Here is a 26423-nt window from a genome sequence, read left to right on the forward strand (position 1 = left end):
TATTGTCAACTTATGTCATTCAATATCACGGTATGTCCAGAAAATAAGAGTTTTCCTCTTGCTAAATTGTTACGAACGAGACTACATAAATACAAGGGGAAGTGTACAGCTTCATTGTCTCAGAAGACAATGTCTGTAAGTAAAAAGGAAAATATGCAATCAGTAGTTGGTAATTAAATTTGAAGATTAATTATTATCTTGATGAAGAAACAATGAAAGGAACAGTAGAAGGAGAAAATTACTGCAGGAATGGTTGAATTACATTTTGGGATTGATGCTATTCCCTACCTAAATAGATTAAGAAACTCACTGACTTTTATTTCTATAGAATTCAGTCCATAAGAACACTCTTAATTTACTTTTCTTTTTCTTCAGGATATTGGATTTTTCTGATCTAAACCCAGTTTTCTACATTAGTGAGATGAGAGCAATAGAGCTCATATCACCAGAGTAACTTTACTGCAAAATTGACATTTGCCAATATCAGACGAGATTGTCAAAATACTCATTAACTTCAATTGAACCTACATTTTTCATTTTTATAAACCAACTGCAGCTCCTTTGAAGTCCATAGCAGAATTAGTTTCAAATTACTATATATAGTTTTAAACTTTTATATATATATACACATTAGAGAGAAAAAAAAAGGGGGGGGGTGGAAGGTGCTCTCTACTGTAATTTTCCTCCACATCAATTGTATACACCAGGTCTTGTACCTAGAACATTGCTGCAAAAAATGCTTAGTTTAATCACATTACTAATGACTGTTGTGGTACCATCCCACACAATTCAAGAGAAACTGAAATACCAACTATGTTCTTACCAGAAAATACAATTGGAAATCTCATAAAATGAGATGACTATGATTGTAATTTTTATCCTCTCTAGAAGGCAGTCCACTTTTAAATGGGCTTTCTTGTATAGTTTTCTAAGTGATTTGCAGTGTAGCATTTTGTAGAACACATTACGGTAATCTGAAGTGACAAATGGACTGATGATGGTAAAAATCATGATGTCCAGTAAAGAGCTATCTCCAGGAATTAGCTTTTAACTTCCTGTTAATATGTCTGCAATAAAGAAATATGAGAATACTATAGTTATCCTTAAATTATTAGTAACTACTCTCAACATCAATTCATTTTTATATACTTTTTAATTCAATAACAAAGGTTATGAGCACATAGAATATTTTATAGATGATGCTACTTAACAGCATTATCATTCTTAATTGATGTCTGCTCTTTGTAAGTGTGTTTGTGCAGAAGTCTTATACGCAGCTCTGACAGACAAATTGTCTCTAAGCACTTGTGTTTAGAAATAGCCACATTATGATTTCTTAAAATAATTGCCAGTGTATTAGGGGAATACTCCTACCAATATTGTGGTGGCTCTAATTGCCAGGAACATATATCAAATTACAGTTAACTAGGACAGATTTTTCACTTCCATGTACCTTACATGAGATTTCTGTGTGCTATTGACAGAAAATGAGGGGTAGCTTCTCTTGCAGATTTTGGTATGACTATCACGTTCTGTTCTCAGCTACATAGGAATGATTCCATAAATGGTGATGATACAGGTATTTGAGATGGTACAAATTATCTTCATTACCGTCTCTGCAAGGGAGGCTGGCTGCAAGCAGGTCACGGATTCAGTCTTTCTGAAGAATGGTCTCCACTAACAAGCAGTGTCTGAGAAACTGGAACCATCTGTGAAGAAGCTGGAGTTATTTCCAAGCTATAAATGTCTGGTTGATTTCCATGGGACATACTATCACATTAACAAATAGCTAAGAGTAAAAGGGAAAATGCAGTTTGTAACCAGCACGCAATACATAATGTTGAGATTCCTGCCTGGCAACTTTCTCCTTTAAGCCTTCCCAGACACCTTAAGGCCATCCCAGCAGGATAACTGTATGACTGAGATGCAGGCACCTGCTCTTGAGGGGCAGGGAAGATGGATTTTTGGCTGTGTCCATGGTATACTGTCAATGTGTTTTTCCAGCTGAGGAGAGACCCTGTCATTCTGGACTGTCTCAGTCCGTGCCTCATGACAGGGCTTTTTAGTTAAATCCAAAAAATGTGTGAAGTGTCAAATCCCTCACCCAGAGAAGGAGCTTCCTTCCTGCACACCAGCCACAACTTGCGCCCCACAATCCTGTGGGCACAGATCTTTCCACTTCCAGATTTTGGACAAGCCAGCTTGCTGAATTTCAAGGGATTGTCAGCCTCCGCGCATCCCTTGCTTCTATCCTACATGCCCCGTGCGTTAGTAAGCCAGTAATTTTTTCCTTACTACAACCAAGTGCTCATTAGTCATTTGAGCCAGTCTATCAATATGTTACAGGTGAAATGGGAGCTAAATTTCCTTCCAGACATACCCTAATCAATCTCCCATCATCTTCTAGACTGCAGGGAGAGTCTGAGATGCTTTTCTAGAGATGGTTATTGTCTTTATGGACATCTGTGTATTTATAAATAGACAGAGTACAAGGTGCAACAAACTTTTATCTGTTAGTGGTACTTGTAATTCAACAGAAGAATCCTGAAGTGGTTCAGAGGATACATTTGACTGACATAAAGGCAACCTAGATCCATCTGCATGTATGTTTCTGTCTTGTTTCGTACAGTGTCCCACTGTAAAGCCTGAAGCAGCCTCACCAGGAGAGGAAGCGTCAGGGCTGCATTGGTCAGAATCCAGTATCAAAAAGGAGTGCCCTTCACAGATGTAATAATACCTAATGCAGCTCTTCTTGCTAACAACATTCCTATGGCATCTGAATGGCTAGTCTAGGAGTCTTTGCTGGCTCGGAAGTCCAAAATGAGGCTCTAACTGGCCAAATACATGCTTTACTAACACGTCACAGCTCTTACATGTACAGCGTTTTCTGCCAAAAATGAGACACTGCTGTGAGTGAACATATAAACTATAGCAATCCTTTCTTGGAAAGGAACCTGCAGTAAGCTTCCATCCCAGGCTCTCAACAAAACTGTGTTATATTGTCTATACAACTTGACAGGTGACAATTACAATTTTTTTCCTTGGTACCTGGCAGTGGGATTAAAGCAATACAGAAATAAGAACTACTCTTCTTCCTTTCCCCTGCCTTTTTTTTCTTTTTTCTTTTTTTCTTTTTATCTTGGTGCAGGAATAGTATTTTGTTTGATGTAGAGCTTTAGACTAAGGTTATGAATATTGAAGTCATAACCATCTTGCATCACTTGCTGAATTTTATCTCATTTGGGTAGTGATGCATGCTCCCTATGGAGGATCCGTCTGCTTTGTTTACCTTATCTCCGAACATTTGATTAGAAAGACTTGCACCATATCGGTTAGAAACACATGGGTCCACATGACTCCATGTAATCCAAAATAGCCTGACACTATGCAGTGAAAATTTAGAGCGGAGAAGAAGGTGGAGTACAGAGTCCTGGAGACAGGAATAATGGAAACATGGATGACATGGAAAGATGACTGCTCTGGGCCACACCCAAAACTCATCAGTGTATGTAAGCACATTTCTGTGAACTTGATGAGGAAGTTCTGAAGCACATTTGAGTATGTCTCAGTTTATCAAAGTCTTTTCATGTAGTTAAAATACTGAAAAGCAATATCAGGACATAAGTTTTGGAATGACTCAGAGATTTGTGTTAACAGGTATGAGATTTACATAGATGAATTGAAAACATACTGCTATGTACTACATTTTACGGGGTTTATTGCTGCAAGGCACATCTGTCACGTGAATTAGTATTCTCTGAAACTGACGGATGATCTCCCTGGAGAATCTGTTTTTGTGATAAATACAGCAAAGTTAGCAGCATGGCATATTTTCACCTCTCCACCACTGGAAGGACAGCTGTGGTCAGTGGTGTTGCTCTACAGAAACAGCTGAACCACCTGGGTCAAAGGCCTGGCCAGCTTGCCCAGGGAACAAGGCTTCTGTGCAAGCCAGCTCAAGACACCAGGATAGATTCTTACAGATCTATTTAAAGTTCCACATTTTCTGTTCCAAGTCACAGGCTTGTTTCTTTGACTTGGCTGTCAGTAGTAGAATCTGAGTATCTACGGAGTTTTATACTTAGTATAAAACAGCAGAAAGAAAATCTAAAAAAAAAAACAAACAGGAAAACTTAGAATGTTAAAGAACTACACATGATAAATAGTAGTGACAAAACCTGATGCACTTCTTAGGAAGCTTTGTGGTATTATGCTAAAGCGTAGTCTGTAGAAAAAAAAAAAAAGATAATTTTCTAGGTTTTATTTGCAGGAGAGGATTGACCTGTTTCAGTCCTTGGCTATTTGGGATGGACGATGTGAGTAGTATCAGCTGAGATGTTGTTTTTCACACTGAGCTAGTCAACTTGAATTTAAAAGTTCTTCACACCTAAGTGACAGAATAGTATTCTTACAGGAAGACAGTGTCACTAATACTAACCAAACCTTCATTGTTTTAATTCTGAAACCCTGTGTCTTTCTCACTCTTTTTATTTTCATTTATTTATTTATTTATTTTTCCTGTGGAATGCCCCTCTAAGAAAAAGTAATAGTTGGTCTGTAACAGGAGTAGTTCTGTGCCTTTTCTTTATTTCCTTTCTAAACTAACTCCCAACTTCCACAAATCTTCCAGCAAGAGGAGTGTGGAGCGTGTTGTTCATTATTATGATATCTCATCTTAAATCTCCTCTGGTAACTGCTGACAAATGGAACACAGTGACACTTCCATTGACTTGCTGTTTAGTAATTTAAAGCAATATAATGCATACAGTCTGCTGTAGGCGGCATATTACACACCTCCTGCATGCGCACTAGGCATGAGATTCAGCCAATGCTGCTATATTCCTCATCCCCAAGATGAGGTTGTCCTTCCCCCTTCCTTTTGTCTTTTCACAGCTAAACAGAAGCTTTTGCTTTTCCATTGTCTCCTACTTCTGTTATTTCTTACACTGATATATGTACCATAACCACAATTGATGAGGCCGTATGGTACTGCTATTGTAAAATAGACAAGTCTCAATAAGCAGTAATTTTGGCTTACCCAAGGAGCACAGCTTGGGTAAAAAAATGTGATGAACTTGATGAACTACAATGTTTTCAGTATTAATCACTAAATGATGTAATCACATGAGAATCTGGTGCATCCCTTTTGTTACAGTACTGCAAAGCAGCATTGCTTTCCAGCCCACACAGCAATTTACCATGGACAGTGAATTTTCCTCACATAGAAACCTTGAATCTCTAGTGCATCAGCCTTGTGTCCTTCTACTCAATGTCTGATCAAAGTTAATCCTTATTAATTCCATATGTCACTACTAGCACCAGTTGTACAAGGAAGTCTCTTCACACGGTATATTGGTTATCAAAACTACAAGGGCAATCAGGGTTTCTTATTTTCATTGGCTCATGGTGGTTGGAACTGTGCTCTCACACGGTAACTTTTCCTGTGCAGTGCCCTTCATCCACACTACCCCCTAAAAAGACATCTTGCGGAATATTTTTATCTTTTATCAAAGGCCTAGATTTATTTTAACTCAGTTCCACTGTCTGTCTTCTACCAATTTTTGTCTTTTTCCCCTCTCTTTCAGAGGACAAAGTATGGACAACTGTGTACCATGATCTGCAAATGCAGACTTCTGTGGGAGGCAACAGCCTGGAGAAGTTATCTGTGCTGCAGCTCAACTACAGTGCAACAATGGACCAGATTTCTGCCATTACCAGCAGCGCTGAATACTGCGAGCAGTTTGTCTCCTATTCTTGCAAGATGTCCCGGCTGCTGAACACACCAGGTAGGCTGAGAATGGCATATCAATTAAACGCGGTGTTAAAGGCATTCATCTGAACAATTCAGCAGGTATTGCTGTTAGACCAGTCCGTTCAGTAAACATACGTCTTTGCTCTCCTTCATAAAGTTCACAAAGAGGGAAATAATTGAATATGCAGAATAAATTGTTTTCTTGGGAAATTTTGCTGTTTGCTTAGTACTGAAATGAATTTTGTTGCAGCGCAAATCTGTGTTCTTCTCTCAGATCTGTTGCTCCTTCAAGAAGGGTGCTTTTGGTAAATAAGGGTAACTTTGAAAGTTTAATCAATAGAGGCATAGAAAAATTGCTTTGAATTTTATCCTGGTTTTCCGGTTGTCAGGTTTTGTATGCTACAGTCAGCAAGGGCACTGTCTGAGTGAGGGTTGGAATTTTCCAACTAATATTTCTGAAACAGTTTCTCAGACGCTGAGTATTTGTGGGTTGCCTTACACATTGCAGAGATTGGCATGGTCAGTAATGTGGTTGTGTGAGACATATGATGTGCTGTTGCCTACTAGTAGATTGGTTTTTAGTTTCTCCTTTTGTTGTGTAACTCTACTGGAAGAGAACAGTCCTAGAACTAATCCTCGCTTGCTGGATGCGCCTCCTCAACAACTCTTACCTCTAACTGATAAAGACAAAAGTATTAGTTGTTCTAGAATCAGTAAAACAGCACATAAAGATGGAATTCAGTTTTAGAAAATCTTTTAATATGCACCCAGTATTTCTTCTATGCTCTAATTGTGTATGATAGCATTTGATGTTATATAAATCCTTAATGGTACTGAACAAAGACTGGGTTATAAGTGGAAACATAGAACACATTTTCATGGTTGTGAAATGAGTTCATTGTGATAGGAGCAATTAGAATGCATTTCAGATGAAACTAATGGCTGGATGCTTACAGTCTTATACTTTAAACTGCTTCCCCTCATGAATTTATTTTGGTATATTTTCTTATGGTGCTATAGATAAGGATTCATTTGGCATGCATGTGCATCTTATCCCTATTTCCATAAGCATTCCGTTAGTTAATAGATACTGTAATGCTTGTTACTCCTCTCCCTCCTCCCTGCTGTTTATGGACTATTTCTAATGCATGGTTTGTCTCTGTTGCTATTATTTTGCTTAATTTAGCGTAGCACAGAGACTCTGCAAGTGGAAAATTATTTCTTCTTTCTTGGGCCTTCACATATAGGATCCTGAATCATGTTAATAAACTAGAAGTATTGTGATTAGATTCTGCTGATGGATACAAGCTCCCCTCTTGCATATGTTTCAAAAAGGTAGTATATGGATGTATCTTTGGCAGGTATTTAGAAGTTGAATTCACCTGGGAACAGAGCTGGAGATAATTTTCACAGAAAGCTCATCGTTTGCACAGACTACAGGGTTAGATTCTAGATTCTCCTCTAAATGTATAAGACTATTATTTCAGGACCAAATTGTACTTGTTAGTATGTATTTATATTATAATAAAAGAAATACATACTGTAACTGCAGGTGTTTGCCCTAGCTTCTAGATTTAAAAGACCAATTAAGCAGCACACAAAATAATAACTTACTGAAGATTTCTTTAAGGAATAGTCAGTTCAGATATTTGCATTTTTAAGCTTCTTAGAAATGGTTGGGTGTATTTTGCAGATACCTTTCCACGTTTTCACCTTTTATATGGAAAGATAAATTGTCTTAGAAACTCCTTCTAAGCCAGCTTTTTGGTCTGGAAAGTAGGTTTCTGAAGATATTCTGAGATGGGTTGTTTGGGGGGTGTGTGTGTTTTTTTGTATTTTCTTTTTTTTTTTTTCCTTTAAGTGAGAGAAAGAAACAACAAAGCATTTTAAGCTAGACAGTAACAAAAAATTGCACCGTAGTGTTTGCATAACACCTGTAATAGTTTGTACATATAGTATAGCAATGACTTGTGTGTTCATAGGGAAGAGACCGATACATTTTTTTTCTAAGCTATGTATTCTTGGTTTCAGCTATGCTTCTAAGCTAAGGAACTAATTTTTCATACCTTTCTGTTTTTGGTTTTGGTTTTTTTCCCCACCCCGGAGGATTGCCTTATTTGCTAAATATGACACCTTATTCATCTCACAGCACCAGTCCAAGTGCTCGTACGGCTTCTTCCACCACAGAGCTTTCTATATAAATTTTTGCATTATGGTGCCCACAAAAGCAAATGAAAAAAAAAACATTTAAAAATATACATTTCTGTATTCCTCAGGAAGCGGAATCCTGGTTGTATTGAAGCCAGTGGTAAAACCTCTATAGATTTCCTGGGATCAGGATAACATTTGTGGCCTTGACCACCGGTGCTTTTCTAGGTTGAAACATTCTGTTACAACTTTCAGTTTCAATCAACCACTTAGAATAGACTAGCCCTTTTGTATAAAATTGCATCAGAGAGAACAGAAAATTCAGAAAATAGTGCAGCAACTCAACTTTTTGCAAATTTTTCTCTCTTGGGGATCATGGCATTTTGCAAAATCATCTCTGCTCAGGGAGAAATTGCCCAATTAACATATTCAAACAAATCAGAATTCAAAGCTGTTTATTGATCTATTCATAGCAAGTAATTAAGTAGCCATCTGAACTATAGCTTTTGCTGCTTTTAGTTATGCATTTCCTGATAAGGTAAAGTCATATACAGTTGCACTAATATATGTTCTGCTGCTAATAATAGCTTAAATAACCTTTTTGTATACAGTGTAAACTGCTTCAAAATGCAGTGTTTGAGGGTAGTCTTCATATTAATAAACCTGTTTTGTTGTGGGGGGTTTTTGGCTTCAGGCACAGTGGTTAAAGAATTCTCATTGCCGTGTACTTTGAGAGCCACACACAAAGAGTAGTTTGTACAGGCTAAGAATTCTCATTCTTCTATTATGAGTTTTAGACTTTGAGTTTTTATTCCTCCAGGTCCATGTCCTTTTTTTTTTTTTTTTTTTTTTCTTAATCATGGGCTTTTATCCAAGAAAAATAAGATGTAAATCCCAGAGAACTGATTAAAATAATTTCCAACAATACATTGAGAGTGATTTTACAGGTCACAAAGCCATTGGCTTTCCACTCAGTCTGAAGGAAGCCAGTAATAAGATATTCCATGTAAATTAAATCATAAGGGACTTCTGAAAACATACCCAAACCCAAGAATCTTGTAAGACTATAGGATAATTCAGGTTTGAAGGAACTGCAGTAGGTCATCTACTCCACTATTCTGCTCAAAGCTGGATGAACAGTCCTTGTCTAGTAGTAAGTAAAGACTATCTGAAATTCAATTTTCCTTCCTTACAGTTTTGGGTTTTTTTGGTGTTTTATTATTATTATTTTGAATTTGCAGCCCAATATATTTAAATTATGTTTGGAGCTAGGGATCTCTTTACAAGCCTTTACAAAGGATGATTAGAAAAACAAAATTAGTCGAAATAGTTTGGAGACTTTCTTAAGAAAGTGCAAACCTAGACACCTCTGTGAAAATACACTATGTTATCACAATAAACAATAAAGCTATAGGTACACTGTAAATTTCTGGGGAAGCTGTTTTCAAGCAGGGAGGGACCCTGCAGTTCGTGCAGTTGTCTCACAGTCTTTATGCCAGTTAACTACAGTCTAAGGAGATCTGTGTCCTGTTCCTGACTGATACAAATTTTTTCTATGATTTTAACAATTTGTTTGATTTTATTATCATTATCTTTTTCAGTTAGGTCAATATGGGGCTTATGCTTCTTATTGTCTATATTGTCTATTTAGAATCATGGAATCATTTAGGTTGGAAAAGACCTTTGAGATCATGAAGCCCAACCATTAACCCAGCACTGCCAAGCCCACCACTAACCATGTTGCTTAAGTGCAGCATCTATGTGTTTTCTAAACGCCTCCAGGAATGGTGATTCCACCACCTCCCTGGGCAGCCTGTTCCAATGCTTGGGCATCCTTTCAGTGAAGAAATGTCTCCTAACATCCAATCTAAACTTTCTCTAGTGAAACTTGAGGCCATTTGCTCTTGTAGTGTTGCTTGTTACCTGGGAGAAGAGAACAACCCCCCCTGCCCACAGCCTCTGTCAGGCAGCTGTAGGGAGTGAGAAGGTCCTCCCTGAGCACCCCCCCAGACTCAACACCCCCAGTGCCCTCAGATGCTCCCCATCAGCCTTGTGCCCCACCCCCTACTCGTCTCTGGACACACTCCAGCCCCTCAGTGGCTTTCTTGCAGTGAGGGGCTGCAAGCTGAACATGGGATTCCAGGTGCGGCCCCACCAGTGCCAGGTATAGAAGGACAGTCACTGCCCTGGCCCTGCTGGCCACACTGTTCCTGATACAGGCCAGGCTGCTGCTGGCTGCCTTGGCCACCTGGGCACAGTGGGGGCTCATGGCCAGCCGGCCACTGGCCACCCCCCAGGCCCTTTCCCACCAGCAGCTCCCCTGCCCCTGCCCCCCGCCTGCTGTGACCCAGGGCAGGGCCCAGCACAGAGCCCTGTTGAACCCCATCCAAGTGGCCTCGGCCCCTCGGCCTGGCCTGCCCAGCCCCTGCAGAGCCCCCTACCCCCGGCAGATCAACGCTCCTGCCCAGCTTGGTGTCCTCTGCCAACTGATGGAGGGTGCGCTCCATCCCCTCGTCTGCACCGTCGGTGAAGATGTTGATCAGGACTGGCCCTGCCACCGAGCCCTGGGGACACCCCCTGTGCCCGGCGCCAGTGGGATGTAGCTCCATTCCCCACTGCGCTCTGGGCTCGGCCCTCCAGGCAGCTCCTAACCCCGTGCAGAGTGCCCTGGCCCAGCCAGGAGCAACCAGGTTCTCCAGGAGGTACTGTGGGAGATGGTGTCAGTGTCCAGGTAGACACCACCCACAGCATTTCTCTTTTCCAGTGGGTGGGTCATCTTGTCGTAGAAGGAGATTTATTTAAATTTATTTATTTAGATAATACATGTAGAACAGGAATTCCTCTGTGAATAGGCAGTTGTTAGCATGACTGAAGCTTGATCTTAGTAATCCAAGTAGCTATTACTGTCAAGAAATGAATGAAATGATAAGCCTATGGATCATAATTGCAATTTAATAAGTGTACATGTATATGTAAATTAAAAAATAATATCTTTTTTTATTATTTTTTGCTCTTTCACATTTACATTTCTCATATCCTCTTTTCTTCTTGTTTCCTTGGAAACTTCCATTTTGAGAAGATAATGATATGTTCAGTATTAAGTATATGCAGAAAGCTGGCTGTTTTCTGCATTCTCGATGCCCATACAGTTTCCAGTTGGTATGGGAGATGATGGGACATTTCCCTCATTTGCAGAAAGGAACTTGGAGAACTTTCATGCCTACTGGTTAGTAAGAGGGAAAAGGCAATGCAGGATATAGAATCACTTTGCTTTTATAGGAAGGATCTTCCCTTCTTTGCTGTAAGAAACGAAGTGATATAGAGGACAGTAATACAATATACTAATAGAATGCCAAAAGTTAGTTGACAAAATTATGTATCTTCATCCACTGTTGTCATTCGACTTCCTAGTAACTCCTGCCTGTGACCTCCTTGGTATGAAATTTTACATGGGCCACTGATCTCAGCCTCTGAAGTGAGAAGGGAACGGCATGCTGGTTCTGCAATTCTTCCCTTCACCCTGAGAACGAGACCCTGAAGGGAGGAGGGCTGCTGTTTTCAGCATATTTGTGAGTCTGTCATTTCCCAGAGCTGTAGGAGCTGTAACAAATAATCAGAATGTGGGAGCTAAAAGCATAGATACAGAGAACAGAACAAGATCTGTTGGTGTTGTGTTCCAATTTTTATCCCTATTCACTGTGCCTGCAGGCAGCATATGAAAAGCATAAAGCAGAGTTACTACAGTACATGAATTACTGTTTCAAGCCTGTTTGTCTTTGGAGGAAATCAGACAGCAGCTTCATGAATTCAGGAGTTTAACAAGTGAAATAGAAAACTTTATTTGCTGTTTGGTTGGTTTAGTTACAATAAAGCAATTATAATACCAGTAGTAAACAATATTTATGAGTAGATGGAGAAAAAACAAAGTTAAACATTGCAATATGGAAATATGCTATTTTTCCTAAGTAGCTATCCAAATCAGAACTTTATATATAAACTTTCACATTGCTATACAGTAACAGATCAAGAATGTTAGTTGCAGTTAAAATTCCTACTTAATAAGAATTTTTCAGAAAGAGTCTGAGAGAGGAGTGGGTTTTCTGCAGTCCTACACAGGCGAATAGAAGTGGCTCCAAAACTTGCTCAAGCTTCAGCATTCTATTCTGTTCTTTCACAAAACATGCCCATAAGCTTTCATGTATCTTGTCCAGCCTTAAGAAATTTATTGATCAATCCTTTCTTCTCTGTCAGTGTTCTAGAAAAGCTGATTTCAACTTCTAGTGATTTTTCAAGCAGAAGGGTAGCAGGAACAATGTACCTGCTCTGCTCTGATCTACATCCCCATGTCCTAGAAGTGGAAACCAACAGCTTTTTGAAATATCTTTTTTCCTTAGTCGTCATCATGTTGCCATAGAACGGAAGCAGGCATTAATTAATAGGTTAAATGTTTCTCATGAAATCAGTATCAGTCTCCTAGGTAAATGTTAGGTAGGTAAATGGTTAGTTAATAGGCCATTTTTTCTTGTCCATTGTTAATACACCCTTTAATCATGTCTTTGTTTCACTCTGCACCTTCGCTTGTCTTTTAGCAATTCGTTTGAGGTTTTTTGATACTGTGATCAGTGTCTCTTAGTTTCACCTTATCTTCATCATTCTTTGAGCTGGTGAACTGTATGTGGTGATTTTCCCAATTATCTTTGCTGTTGTGTAGGAATTAGACTTAATCCATTATCACTAAGTGAAAAAGGCTACATGATGCTTTGGTGTTAGTTAGAAATAATAGTAGCTGGTAAGAGCTTTGTGGGTATTAGAAATCCTGTACGGAAAATGTAACTGCAGTGCTGTAAGCCCTAGTTTCTTTCCTATGCTTTTTAAAGAAAAACTGGTGCATTTGTGTTTTAATTTTGCAGTTATAGCAGAATGTTCCAAACTGGCTGTTTCTCAGTCCCACTCTGAAAATGTGCTTTACCTATTACAGGATAAGATTGACTATCTTTATTTTTTAAAAGACAGATAGAGGAAGGCAATAATTACTCCACTGTTTGTGCTGAATCCTCTTTTATAAAAACTGTAAAACTATTCATGGTTATTGTTTTCACAGAAAGAGTCACAGACATTGCTTCTTCAAAAACCCAGGTTGTCTTGGGGAAAAGTCATCTTTCTTGCTGAATAACCAAAACAGATTTGTTTATTAATTTCTTAGACAAAATTAATCTAGATGTTATGTCACTGCACATCTTGACAAGAATTTATCTTTCGCCCATATCCTAAATACATTACACTTGAGTATTTTTTCTTAAGCAAATTTGCAGTATAAATATCCGGTGTTTCTTTTTCCATTCCCATTCCTGAGATGAACGTTTGTCATAAACAACTGTATGAAGAATCAAGCTAAATGTATGCAATTAGAAGAAGATGGTGCTTTCCAATGCATAGAACAAAAGAATCCCAACAAACCTCATTCCCTCCTGTGTCAGGGACTTCCTTGGCCTTTCCTTCATTGCTCTGTGTTGCCTTAGGAGACAAGTGTTCAGCTACTATTGAAGGATTGCCTGCCCTGTTTGCATTGATGAGATGATTCTGTTCATTTCTTGAAGCTGGATTTTTACCGATTATCTGAAGGTTATGGTTAGGCTTTCCTGAACTCTGACCTGAGCTTTCCCAGCTGACAGCGTGGGGCATTGAGCTGTATCTTCTATATTAGATTTTACATCTGGAAAGAATTTCTGTTTCTCAGGAGCCTCTTTAAACAGTCTTTAGTTAACGTTTGGAGCTCAGAAGTACTGGAACTGCTTTGTAAGAACTACTTTTTGTTTTTAGTAATGTTATCAGATCCCAGCCCCTATATGATACCTTTTTTTCATAGTGAGTTCATCAGATAAACCTCCAAAACACAGCAGAATGTGTATGAACTTGAGAATGCATATGTAATTACTAACGTATGTGTGGCTGTTTGAGGTCCAAAATACATCTTCTTCCAGGAGTATGTTTGAGTATGTTTTTTTAGTGTGCTTTTTATGTGTGTATGCTTGATGTTATTTATCAAATCAGACTGTTAAAATATTTCTCTGAATTGTCTCTGAAACGGAGTGCCTGAAATAGCTTCCCCTTTTCACCTTGTGAATAATTCTGCATGTTTCCCCTACTTCTCCACATTTTCTGTATAGTATAGCCCATTCTTTCCTTGAATCCCCTTCATTAATTTCATACTCTGCCTGTATACGTTTGCTAATATTAAACTATGTCGCTTAGAGCAGCCAACATTGCCTAAGCGTGTACGAGGATGGAGTTTTACGAAAAGGTAGAGTACGCAGAAAGTATAACATATTTAGAATCAGGTTCACTACCATCATTGCCATTATAATCTGGGGGACTGCATTGTCCCCTTGAACTTTTGTGCCTATATGTGCTTGTGACATAAGCCATATGTACCTGTAGATTTCTTTGTGGAAATATATATGTGTGTGTGTAATATATATGTATATATTCCACATATATATATATGTGGAAATCTATATAGGTATTTCTATAAAGAGGGTGGCCTCCAGTTAATGATCACTTCCTCCTGGAAGGGATTACTTCAACAAGATCCTATTGCAATGTACCTCTTTAAATATTTTGTTATGTGGGATATGCTCAATGTGAGAGGATGAAAAAGATTAATTTCCTATTTTCTGTAAGGGAGACATATTTTACTGCAAAGGCATATGGACAGTAACTTCTGTTTTCAAGGAATGTGTGTTGCCAGCAAAAATTATTCATGATCACTTCCTTAAATTGTTGGAATAAGGAGTGGGAAAGATATTTCACTTGATTAATAGGATTAGGAATAAAAAAATCAAGAATGGTATTTTCTGGAAAAATGGATCTGCAGATTTAAAAAAGAAAAAGAAAGGATACTTCGCACATCTACTAGTGGAAATTAAACTTTGTATCTGGGCATTTGTTGGCCTGTGCCATGATGAAGATGGAGCTGCTAACAAGATGCAAAAGATTGAAATGCAGTTCAGCATTTCAGAAGCAGCAGCTAAAGATTTGGAATCAGTTACCAATGTAGCTGTTAAACTATAATGAGTTTCAGAAAGTGGCAGCTGATTAATACACACTGCTCTCTCTGTTATCCTAGAAAATACCCATTACGCTGGTTTCTGTTGGAAGCGTACCCCAACACTGCTTTGCAGAAATAGCTGGGATGTTTGGGTAGTCAGCATGGACTCCGTAAAGCAAACATAAACTCCACAACTCATCCTGGGTTTTCACCTGCAGCTTGTTAAGGTCCTATGCATTGCCCCAACAGCAATGATGAGGCTTGGTTTAAACTACAGGTATGCAATTAGGTATACGTAACTTATAGGATAGATCTTACTAACGCATAGGTTCAAGATATATTTAATATCTATCAAGCTTTTTTAAAAATTACGTGGCTCACAAAGCCCTTACTAGATGAACAAATAGCTCTAATGAATCTATTTTACCGAGTTTAAATTGTAGCCACAAAAATATTTCTGTTTTGGAACATGCTATACTACTAAACAGAATCATTTCTCCCACCACCTTAAGAACTACTAATCTGCTTTGTGCTAACATTAGTCTATCTCAAAAGTTCTTTTTACATTTATCTCTTTCCCTTTTTCTCATTGCTCTTTGATGTTTTATTGTGTCTCTACCTCTGATATTTGTAACATATTCTGATTTCATATAGACTTTTGTAAAATCTTAGTAGTATTTACAGTGGTATTACTCTTGAATGACACGGAAGTAACAGATCAAAGCTTCTTTTCTTTTTAATCATCTGTCCCCTGTGGCATAGACTGTGTTTTCATCATTCTTGGCAAAGCACTGTGTCAAGTAGCAAGAATGTTTGGAAGAGATACTGAACCAATTTCCTTTCCGGAAAATCTGAAATTGCAAGCAGACAAAAAAAAAAAAAAAAAAAAAATCAGACATATAAGATAATTCATCTGTGATGACGCTCTGCGCCACTGTGCCAATTTTTCACTCACAGATCTAAAAATATCTTAACACAATCTCCAGACATTGGGGAGTTGGAACTGATGAAAGTTTTGTTTTGTTTGGATTGGACGTTTTGGGGTTTTTTTGTTTGAAGATTTCTGCACAAAGTCTGTTTGAATGTAGCGGTCCTGAGGAATTGAGAGGATTGCTGGGCACAACTTGATGATCGATGCAGATCAACATTTACCATGCTAAGCAAAGAGCAAGCTTAATCTGACTGAACCAACATCAACTTGACTCTTGCTCTGATTAGTACTGCCTATTGATTTGTGGCCTGATGGCCAACTCTTGTTCACAATCATGTTCAAGTACAAAAAATCTGTAACATCAGCAAGGCTTTGGGAACACAGAAAAAACAAAGGATAAGGAGTGGTAACTAAAAGTCTGCCAAGTTAGGTCCCTCCTCTGATAAATTTAAGGTTTTATCTGGAGAAATTCTTCCTGACATGCACTTAGCTCATTATTGAAGTGGAACAACTGAATATGCAGCATCCCAACATCAATGTCTGCTGTTCTTTGGACTCACATGCAAATTTTGTATTGTACAGTAACACCTGGATAAAGATAGATAAAGCAGTTACTCATTATGTCAAATCACTTGGCATCCTCTGTGGTCTGACTGTTAGTGTTTTGTATTATATACGGATTCCAGTGAACACAAGAAAAATAATAAGGATTTCCAGTGTTTATAGCATTACTATTGTCAAGATTCATTTTTATTCAAAGTAGTGCAACTATATGAACTAATGCTTAGAGAAAGAGAAAAGAGTTTGATTGTTTTTTGAATGTCATGCTAACTTCGGTAATCCTTTTATTATATGCCTTTTCATCAGGCATTCACTGTATATCTGTATTTTAAGAGAAAACATACACACAAAAAATCCTGTCAATTCAGTCTATTAAAGGATTTTTTTCTCTCCCAAACTTTGTAATCCTTGCTTGGAGTTCTGACAGAGGAATGGTAATAGGAGAGCTCCGCTTTGTCAAAGACTGAAAAACAGCAATGCTTGCTTGCTGACAAAATCTTGAATAAATAAGTTGAGCATAATCAAAACGAACTTTAAAATAATTTCTCTTCTACTGCAGGATATTATTTGAGATTTCTCTCAAATTAATTGCAGTGCAACACTATTGGCAGCAGCATGGAACTTGCTGAAGTCCTATCTCCTGTATTAAGACTGATTATTAATGACATTTCACTGGAGTGGGATGGTCAGCATCTTTTTAGCTGCTCTTTTATTCCTAGTGCCTTTGTGTTTCATCAGTAAAAACAGTGGCATCTTCAAGTTGTCTTTTTCTCATGTTCATAAACCTGCCCACTCTCCTACTCATTCATTTTAAGGTGTGCATTGATTCATAAAATATTTTGCTTTCAATCAAAATGAATACTTTTCAAACACTAGGCACATGGCACTGGGTTTGATCTGTTTGGGAGCAAAGGGAAAGTAACACTGAGTATTCAGCTGAAGGCATGAACATTTGCATCGCTTGTCAGGGACTTGACCTCCAAGTACAGCCTGGACATGTCCTGAGGAATCTGATCACCCTGTTCCCTTCAAGTCTGGGTATCCTTCCAGGGTAAATGGATGGACATGGGTAGGCAATGAGGCATAGTAATTATGATAGAATCTCTGGCGGGAATTAGAGAAGGGCCAGAGTGAAAGAGCACTCCAGAAAGTATCCTTCCTTTGCAGTCAGGGCTCCTGAGACTTGCATGCCCTAGGATCAAGACTGTGGGGGACACTGGAAGCCCTTAGCTCCCTTCAGCGCTGCTGAAGAGTGGTATGAGCCCTCTTTAAAGCCACAGAAGATGTCCTTGCATTGTGCAACAGGAGTAACAGAGAAAATGACATGCATGGTTGAGTGTATCCTCACTTTCACATGCAAGTGGCTTAGAATGGAAATAAAGGCATAATTCTTGTAGGAAGAATATATTTCGTTTTACAGGAGCTTTTAGTAAATCACTCATGATTCTACAGACTAAAGGAGTAGCAGGTTTGCAAGTCACAGAACATCTTGCAACTGTATTCCTCATACAATCATTTATCCCAGCGAGGAAGCAATAGCTTGCTTAGGTCTGTATCAAAAGGAAAAATCTGTAATTAGTAAGAAATATGTTTCTGGAATGCAGTTAAAGGGGAGTTACAGTAAGCAACCTTTTCTGTCTCTCTCTGGCTTTTAAATAATCCACTTTAAGGGATTATTTATTATTTAAAGAAGAATTTAAGAAACACTAATGACTGGGATTACTGTCATTCTGGAAAAACTAGGCCTCGTTCTGTTGTGCAAAAATAATGTGACAAAACGCTGAAAAAATATATCAAACTTGGTATTGTCACTGATGGTCAGAGGGGTAGTAAGGCTTGTACCTGCCTGTGCACAGGGCTGCAGTAACAAGTCACACTTGGCCAGAGTCTAAGGTGAAGAGTTTTATAATAAATTCTGCACAGGAACTTCCCCACATTCCTTCTATATTAATGAATAACCTTGTCATTGCTGTAATTTTAAGTTTTACTGTGTTTTAATCAAAATGCAACATTATTAATCTATAATAAAATCCTAACCTACAAAAAACGGGTATCAAATTTAAATACAGATTACAATCCCTGGATTAGTGACACCACAAATTCTTGTTTCTTTCTGATTGACTGAGTTTTATTGTGAAAGAGATATTAACACAAATAGCTCATTTTAACATTTAAGGGAAGTGCTTTGTCTGTTGTCTTATTGTGTGATGTTCTTTCTAGAAATGAACTTAACCTAACATTTATTTCATGCTTTTCCCCTCGTACTTTGTTACTATGCTTTACTCATATGTTCTATTATCACTAGGACTTGCAAGCAGATCAGCGTACTTCTTTGTATATACAATTTGCTAGTAAAACTTGTTCAAATATTTCTAAGAGCTATTTCTTCCCCAAAAGGGGCATTTCAGGAGGTCAGAAGGATTCAAAATGTTTACAATATACACTATACATTTTCAACTGTAGCTGAGTATTTAAATAGTAACTTTGTAAAGAAAAAATGCAAAGGGAAAAATATCCTTCTTAGTACAATTGCTTTTAATTTAATTAATTTTTAACTTTTTAATTTCTCTGCTTTTATTCCTTCATTCTCTTTTAAGTCTATTCTTTCATGTTTTTGAATACTTCTTTCTTCCTCTGTTGCTTTCTTTTTAACTGACCTGTTCTCATTGATACATGTGGAAGGCTTGTTGTTTCCACTGATCATTTTTTCAAGCTATGAAAATGTCTTTTGAGATGCCTCTTCTCTCTGTTTACATCCCTCTTCTTCAAATCATTTTCATACTCTTCAGGAGAAGATGAGCAAGGATTTAAAGGATTCTGTGGGCAGTGAGACAATCAGAGTTTAGCAGGTGCAGATAAAGGAATGATATACCAGCAGGGCTGTGGAGAGATTGTGGAATTGGAAAGCTGCTTGGGAAGCGGGTAACATAATAGTGCAATTTTTAGCAGATGATGGAGAATGCAAACCACTCTGTATATGGTAGCTGAAAGGCTTATGGCAGCCTTATGGCAATCGTTGAGCTTAATTACTTCACTGTCAAATTGGAGTTGGTTTAATTTAAACTAATGTGCTAATATTAACTAGGTTTGGGAAATTCAGATAAAAGTGCTATGGAAGGCTTCTGGAAAGTTTGGAGGTGGTGCAGAATAATAAAATGTGAAATATTGAAAATGGTTGAACAGCTTTATGCAGTTTGAAAAATTAGACAGTACTTCAGAGTTCCAAGTTGAATAAAGTCACATCTCATGTAACTTCCTTGAAATCAGTAGAGTAATGAAAAGTCAGTTTGCCACATAAGCTGTTTTCAGGTTTTGGTTAGTTTCAATGGGATTTGCTCTGTCTTAAAAAAGTGAAGCCTTTTAAAAATACAGAGCAAGCTGTAGGTGAAGCAAGGAACAAAATGGCTTTTAGTATCTGGATATGTCCTAGACTATAGGGTAAAAAAAGAGCTGCTGTAGCTTTCATACAACAGTATTTTAGAGCTAAATGCTTTACAGTTTCATAGAAAACACCACAGGACTTCTACGGTACAGTAAGCCCACGTTCGCTTTGATCCGCATAGAAATCCATGCCACCACATGCCACTTGTAGAAATACGTCCTAAACTAAAGTGGTTTTGAAATTGGACTCGCCACTTACCCAGCTATGAACTCCTGAGTTCTGCTTTGGGGTGCAATGAAAAATCTTTTCATACGCTATCGGGGACCGGTACTCTTTTCACTCTCTGACATGAAATTATCCAAATAAAACAGTTAAAAAGCTAGCACACAGAAGTGACTTTCCTAGAGCTTCCCTAAAGGATTCAACCAAGGGCAGCTGATCTATTTAAGTATTAACTCTAATTTAAATGCATGTACCAATTTAATTCAAAGTTTGTGAAAGAAAGAGATAAAAAGTTTGAACGTTTGTAGTACCATTGCTTTTATTAATTGAAAACTAGCATACAAAGGAAATTTTCAAAATGTTGGAATGCTGAGTTCTTCATCCAAGTCTGACTACTTCAGATCCCACACAAAACAGTAGCACCTGAGATTTTTTTATTGTGTGGCTGCTCAGCTATCAAGATAAAATGGATAGTCTCAGTCTCCTTCCTGCTGGGCATAAGCTGCATGTCATCTAATCATCATCATTCCTGGCACTTTCCAGGCTGCCTTATCTAAGGCTACCAACTGGCCAGCCCACTAGTATCCTACAACAGCAGCTGATACGGGGCTGTGTGAGCAATTTAATTTTTGTTGGCTGAAAGTGGCAGGAAAATAAGTGAAGAAACATAGAACAAATGTTTTAAAAATCTGATTTTAAAAAGTCAGCTTCTTCAGATCGAATTATGGTATCTTTCACCTAATACAGCTAATCAATATGCATTAATAAATTATTGTTTTGCAAAATATAAAACAATAAATTAAAATTTTCATAATTTTTTTCACCTCAGTTGTTTTTGGTTTAACAGTGTGCTGAGTTTGACAATGAACAGTTTCTTCACCTAAACCCCATGTTTTCAGAAAGGAAAGATGTTTTGACACCAAAATTAATTAGGTCCAAGTTGCATTACATTGCAGTGGTCAGACTCATGCCAAGTTAGCACATGTGCATAGTTGCTGCTTGATTTGTATTTATGTCTAAGATGGACAACATTTATTAGAATTGTTAATGCATCTAGCAAATATTATTGGCATTTATTTTTAATGAAGGAATGAGCAGGTGAAATGGGTACAGTTATACTTTACGATATACTTTTATATAGTATGTTTCTGTCTGTAGGACATACTAAATTATACCACATTTCAGAAGGAAACGGTTTCCCGTAGTGAACAAGCACAGCCATCCTCATCCTGCGGTCACCCAGAAATGTTACTGTCATTTGGTAACATTATGCTTTTTACACTAAGTAACAAAGTACAGATCTTGTTTATTTGCCAGTTATTTTACTGTCCTTTCATCAACTCTGATGGGAACTTACCTGGATTTTAGGGACCAGGAACTACGTTTTCCTCTTGGCTTAGTTTTCAAGTTTGGAGACGGAAGTGCTGTCATATCTTAACACACGTGATGACAGGGATGGATAGTAAGCTGTTATCTTAATTGCTGTGATGTTTGGTGGTTTTACAAAAATATTTCTGTCACCAGGAGATAATATTTTCCAATCTCTCAGTACAATAACTAAGTGTATGATAGTCAACATGATTCTTTCACATGTACAGGCATTTCAGTGTCTGTGTTACACAGTCTTTCCTTCCAATTTATTTGATATCAATGTTTTAGTTTGTTATTTGAATTTGATGCTGGACCAGAGTCATGGGTCAGCATACTTTGGCTGGAAAATGTTTTTTAAAAAGTATGAAGTATGGATATTTAAATCAGAAATTACTCTATACATGGCTAATTCCTCCATCCTGTCATCTGTAAATAAGAACTGGTATTAGAAAGGTTGTAATTTATGTTAATGATAGTGCCAAAAGCATTGGTACGATGCTCTTTGTATGGGTTCATGCAAATGGTTGATTGCTACTGTAGTGTGCATTAACATAGAGCACAGCCACAGGTAATTTATGGGAAAATGAAAATATATGAAATACTAAGTGAAGCAGTGATCAGTGAGCAATATCCTTGCCTCAGATCAGTACACATTTTCAGAATCATGTTCATCATTGCTTCGGAGAATAAAAAAGCATACTGTACGGAAAACATCATGATGCACAGAATAATGCTTAGAGATATGACGCAGTATAAAATCATGTGATATACCTTTCCGTATGCACTGTGAGTTTGGGAAGTTTTGGGGTTTTTTAAGATATATTTATAAAAATATCAATTAAAGAATTGAAACCAAATAGAAAAGATGTGATGGGAAGAAGTAAATATTCATGGAATCATGGAAGGGATCTCTGGAGCTCATCTGGTCCAGCCCTCATGCTCAAGTAAGGCTGCCTAGAGCCAGTTGCCCAGGATCATTTTTGGACAGCTTTTTGGAAGTATCCAGGGTGGGAGACTCCACAACTGCTCTGGGCAACCTGCACCAGTGCTTGGTCACCCTCACAGTAAAACAGCATTTTATGACATTCAGAGGGAACCTCCTGTGCTTCAGTTTGTGCCCATTGCCTCTCATCCTCCCTCTGGGCATCACTGCAAAGACCCTGGCTCTCTTCTTTATGTCCTTCCTTCAGGTATTTGTATACATTGAAATGTATACCTGAAATGACCAAAGGCATATTCTGTACCATATAACATCATGCATAAAAATTGAGGTAGAGGAAGAAAGAGCGGAGTTTGACTTCCCAGTTAGCAGTTGCTTGGGGCATGGCTGGGCAATGGTCTGCTTGAGAGGGATCATGAGTGAGTGATTGCCTCTTTTTTTTTTTTAGTTTTTATTTCTTTCTCTTTCCTTCACTTACTAAACTGACCTTTTTCTTAAGCCATTAAGAGCATTAATCTCACTCTTGCTCTTCCTATTCTCTCACCTGGTCTGTCACAGGGGAGTGAGTGAGCAGCGATGTGGGTGCTTAGAGGCCAGGTCAACCCACAGGGCTTTGAATCTGGGAATTTGAAATCAACGCGTAACTGCTGCTAAATGGTGCAAAATTATTTTTATGTTTCAATATAAGTGAAGTGCTGAGGAATTTCAAACAGTAGTTAACCGAGGAGGAGAAATCTGTAGGTTTTATTTGCCAAGAAATTGTTTGCCAACAGAGGACTGATTTGTCTGATTGTAGTATTTGAGCAGATACTCAATAAGAAAAAATAGTATTTGGTCAAAGCCAAAAACATAGCTGAAGAGTATATGTGGTGCAATGGCTACAATTGCAGCAGAGCATTAGTCAGGAAATCATTAACAATGATTAGTCAACCCTATAACCCTACAAAATGAATCATATTCTCCATTTATTTTCATATCTAATAACTTGCTAATGCCATCATTATGAATTTTGAAAAAAATCTCTTCATAGGAACCATCCACTTTAATTAAATCCATGCAGTAGAATTCCAGTTCTTCTGTGGTCATAATTATAGCTTGCATTTCCCTTTTGCATATAGGCAATTTGATAAGTAAAACTATCTTAAAACAATCACAAATTAAATTTTCAGAAATATTTACTTTCCCATGTTGTAAGACGATGCAAGACTATGCCAAAAGCTTTCTGTTTTAGGGTGCATTTATTTTTATTTCTTTCAAGGATTAAGATAGTTTGCTGCTTCTGTTTCAGTCTATTTTTAAAAATTGAGTTGATGATCATACTGCGGACCCATTTCAGCTATGCCATTTTTCCGTATTCCTGTTTTTAGTAATGAGCTCTGGTATCGCAAAAGACTAAGCCAGGATGAAGTGATAACTGCAGTCTGTTGCACGATTTGAGGTGGCTGAGTAGCTGGTATCATGTGGTAGCAGTGGAAAGGAGTAGCCCTTCCCTCTCGGCACTGCTCATCCCTCCACCGGGATGCTGGCAGCACTGGCCGTGTGGAGGAGACGAGGCGTATAGTGGGGGCTTGGTCAGGTTTCAAAGGCTACCCAGAAGGATGCTTGCTCACCTCCTAGCCATTTGGCTTCTAGAGTGTAGTTAAGGAAACATTCAGCTGAAGCAGTGTGCAGTATTTTGGCTAAATTTGCGCATATATATATAAAAATAAAGAAAGAAATAATGCTGCATTTGTAGGCATCAGATAGTCAAATAGGATTAGGTGAGCACTCTGGGGAGTTTGCTGCCAGTCTGGAGGCAGGTATTTTTCTCCTATTTGCATGAATTCCAAAATTCACCGAGTATTGTGTTGGTGCTCGGATCAGTGTTTTCAGCAGCTTTTCTGTTTAGATTCGGTATGGTAATGCTGTACTACTTTATATTCTTCCCTTCCTAAATAAATTATATTGAAAAACAGAGTCTTTAATTATTCTGTCCAATTGGTTGTGAGAATAGAAAATCTAAGGGGCAAAAAATCTGTGAAAATGCCTAAACTTCAATTTTAAATTACTTTATTCCTCGCTTTCTTTGAAAAGACTGACGGCCTCTACATGTTAATTGTGAAAACAGTATCATGATATCTTTCTGTAACATCTTTAATTGATTTTACTTGGAAGACCCCAAGTGTGTGGTAGCACAATATGCTAATTTTGGGGGAGTGCAAATACAAGGTATCAGAGTTATTCAAAGTAGCCTTGACTTAATCTTTTGTACAAAGAGTTGTTATTACAACATTTGCTGTTGTTGCCTTAGACATACCTCATTAAAACTAGGAAGTGTGCAGATCTTCTAGTAAATGAGTTAGTACCTGTTTAATGTATGAGTTAATAACTTACACGGCTTTTAGTTATTTTTTGGGACACTCTCAAGGATAAATTAAAAACAAAACACCCTTTCTAATTTGCAAAGCAATAGTACTGGGATTTAAGATGAAAGGGAGATTGGTAATGTCATGAAAGATTATTCTTCAAATAAAACTTGAAAATGCACTAAAATAATTGGAATTATAGATAAGGGAAAAAATCTGGTGATGTTATCGGTTCTATTCTCAGAACACAGCCAGGCAAGTAAAAGAGATATCCCAACAGTAGAGTCTTTCATTATTATGTTTTGTTCATATTTAAATGATCCATTCCTACTGGAAAACTATTCTAATTAGTATTGTAATTATATTCTGCCTTAATTTTTGTTGACTTAATTTGTCCTTTTTCTTTTTCTTGTTTTTTACACCACACCAACTAATTTTTTTCATCCCTAACGTAAGAATTCCTTAAACACTCAAGAGATGGTTATACCCTCATATGTTTGCCCTGGAGAGGTGAAAAGGAGAGAACAGGTACTCACCAGCCTCAGCCTAGGAGAAGGTGTAGCTGTGGACAGTGCAGTGAAACACAACAGACCTTAACTATGAAACACTGAGGCATTACACAGAGGTTAAAGGAAAAGAACAGTGACTTTTCAGTGAGTGAGCATGTGGAAGTCCTATGGAACCGCCTCTCCAACATTCAACATTAATACATTTTCAGCTCAGTATGTTGAATTACATGATTTTAACTTTCCAATTGTGTTTTCAATTTAGTGCAAGGAATGCTTGAACCTGTCATACATAAAACATATTGATTATTTTGCTTTTTTGATTCATAGCCCAAGCTTACTTCACCCATGGTAGCGACACTGAAGTGAGAAGCTATGTTAAAGGCAGAAGGAAAACAACTCCTGACTAGGGCATCCACTACCAAAACATGACTTCAGGTTTGCATGATTCCTTCTATGCATAGGCTTCTTCTGCTGAGTGTTATCCATGGATGGTTACTAATAGGGGACATTGATTCAGTTGGCTGGAGGTTAAACGGTTGCTTCGTGAACATCTGTTTAGTGAGAAGGGAAGAAATTCATAATTGTTATTTTTTCTTCTTTCCTTGTTGCAGTTCTTGCTGTCTGACTTGGCTGCTGATCTGTTATTACTGTAACTACCTTTAATCCTTTATTTCTTTTGCTTCTACCACAACTTGCAACATCTGCCATTGCCTCTAATAATTTTGCCTTCATGTTGCTTTTGGCACTTGTAACAAACAAAACCTAGAAGGGAGTATTTCAACACTAAAATATTGGTAACAAGGAAATGCATTTTTCTACCAGAATTACTGTATTCGAGTTCTTCCAAAACTGGTGCTCACCTATGAATTTCCTGTCACTGTATGACTTCTGGCATTGTTAGTGATAGTAATAGTCTCTTCAAACAGTTTTATAGCAAAGCTAAAAACAAGTTGATCTGGGATAAAAATGCCACAAGAAGATCTTAATTGTCTGTGACTGGCCACCACAACTGCACTTAGGTGGAAAGAGCAAACAGGCAGAGAGGATGCTCCCTGTGGATGCTGATTGTAACCAGTCTGATGCGGAAAGTTCCTCCCAACTGGGCCAAATCTGAACTAACCCCTCAGCTGGCAAGAACAGGGTGATGGCAGGGAAGAGCATGAGTATTTCAGTAGGGAAGTTTTTAAAGAGATCTCAGGAAGGGTGAAACAGAA

General features: G+C 38.0%; 1 protein-coding gene across 1 annotated transcript in view; it reads left to right on the forward strand.

Moving 5' to 3' along the window:
- CNTNAP2 (contactin associated protein 2) overlaps window positions 1–26423 on the forward strand; it is a 1227711-nt gene that overhangs the window by 879293 nt on the left and 321995 nt on the right. The window contains exon 14 of the mRNA XM_080386067.1: window positions 5586–5786. Coding sequence (XP_080242193.1) covers window positions 5586–5786 — 201 coding nt within the window. The remainder of the gene's footprint in view (window positions 1–5585; window positions 5787–26423) is intronic.

Source organism: Falco punctatus (genome assembly GCF_963210335.1).
Source record: "Falco punctatus genome assembly, chromosome: 4".
Taxonomy (NCBI): Eukaryota; Metazoa; Chordata; class Aves; order Falconiformes; family Falconidae; genus Falco; species Falco punctatus.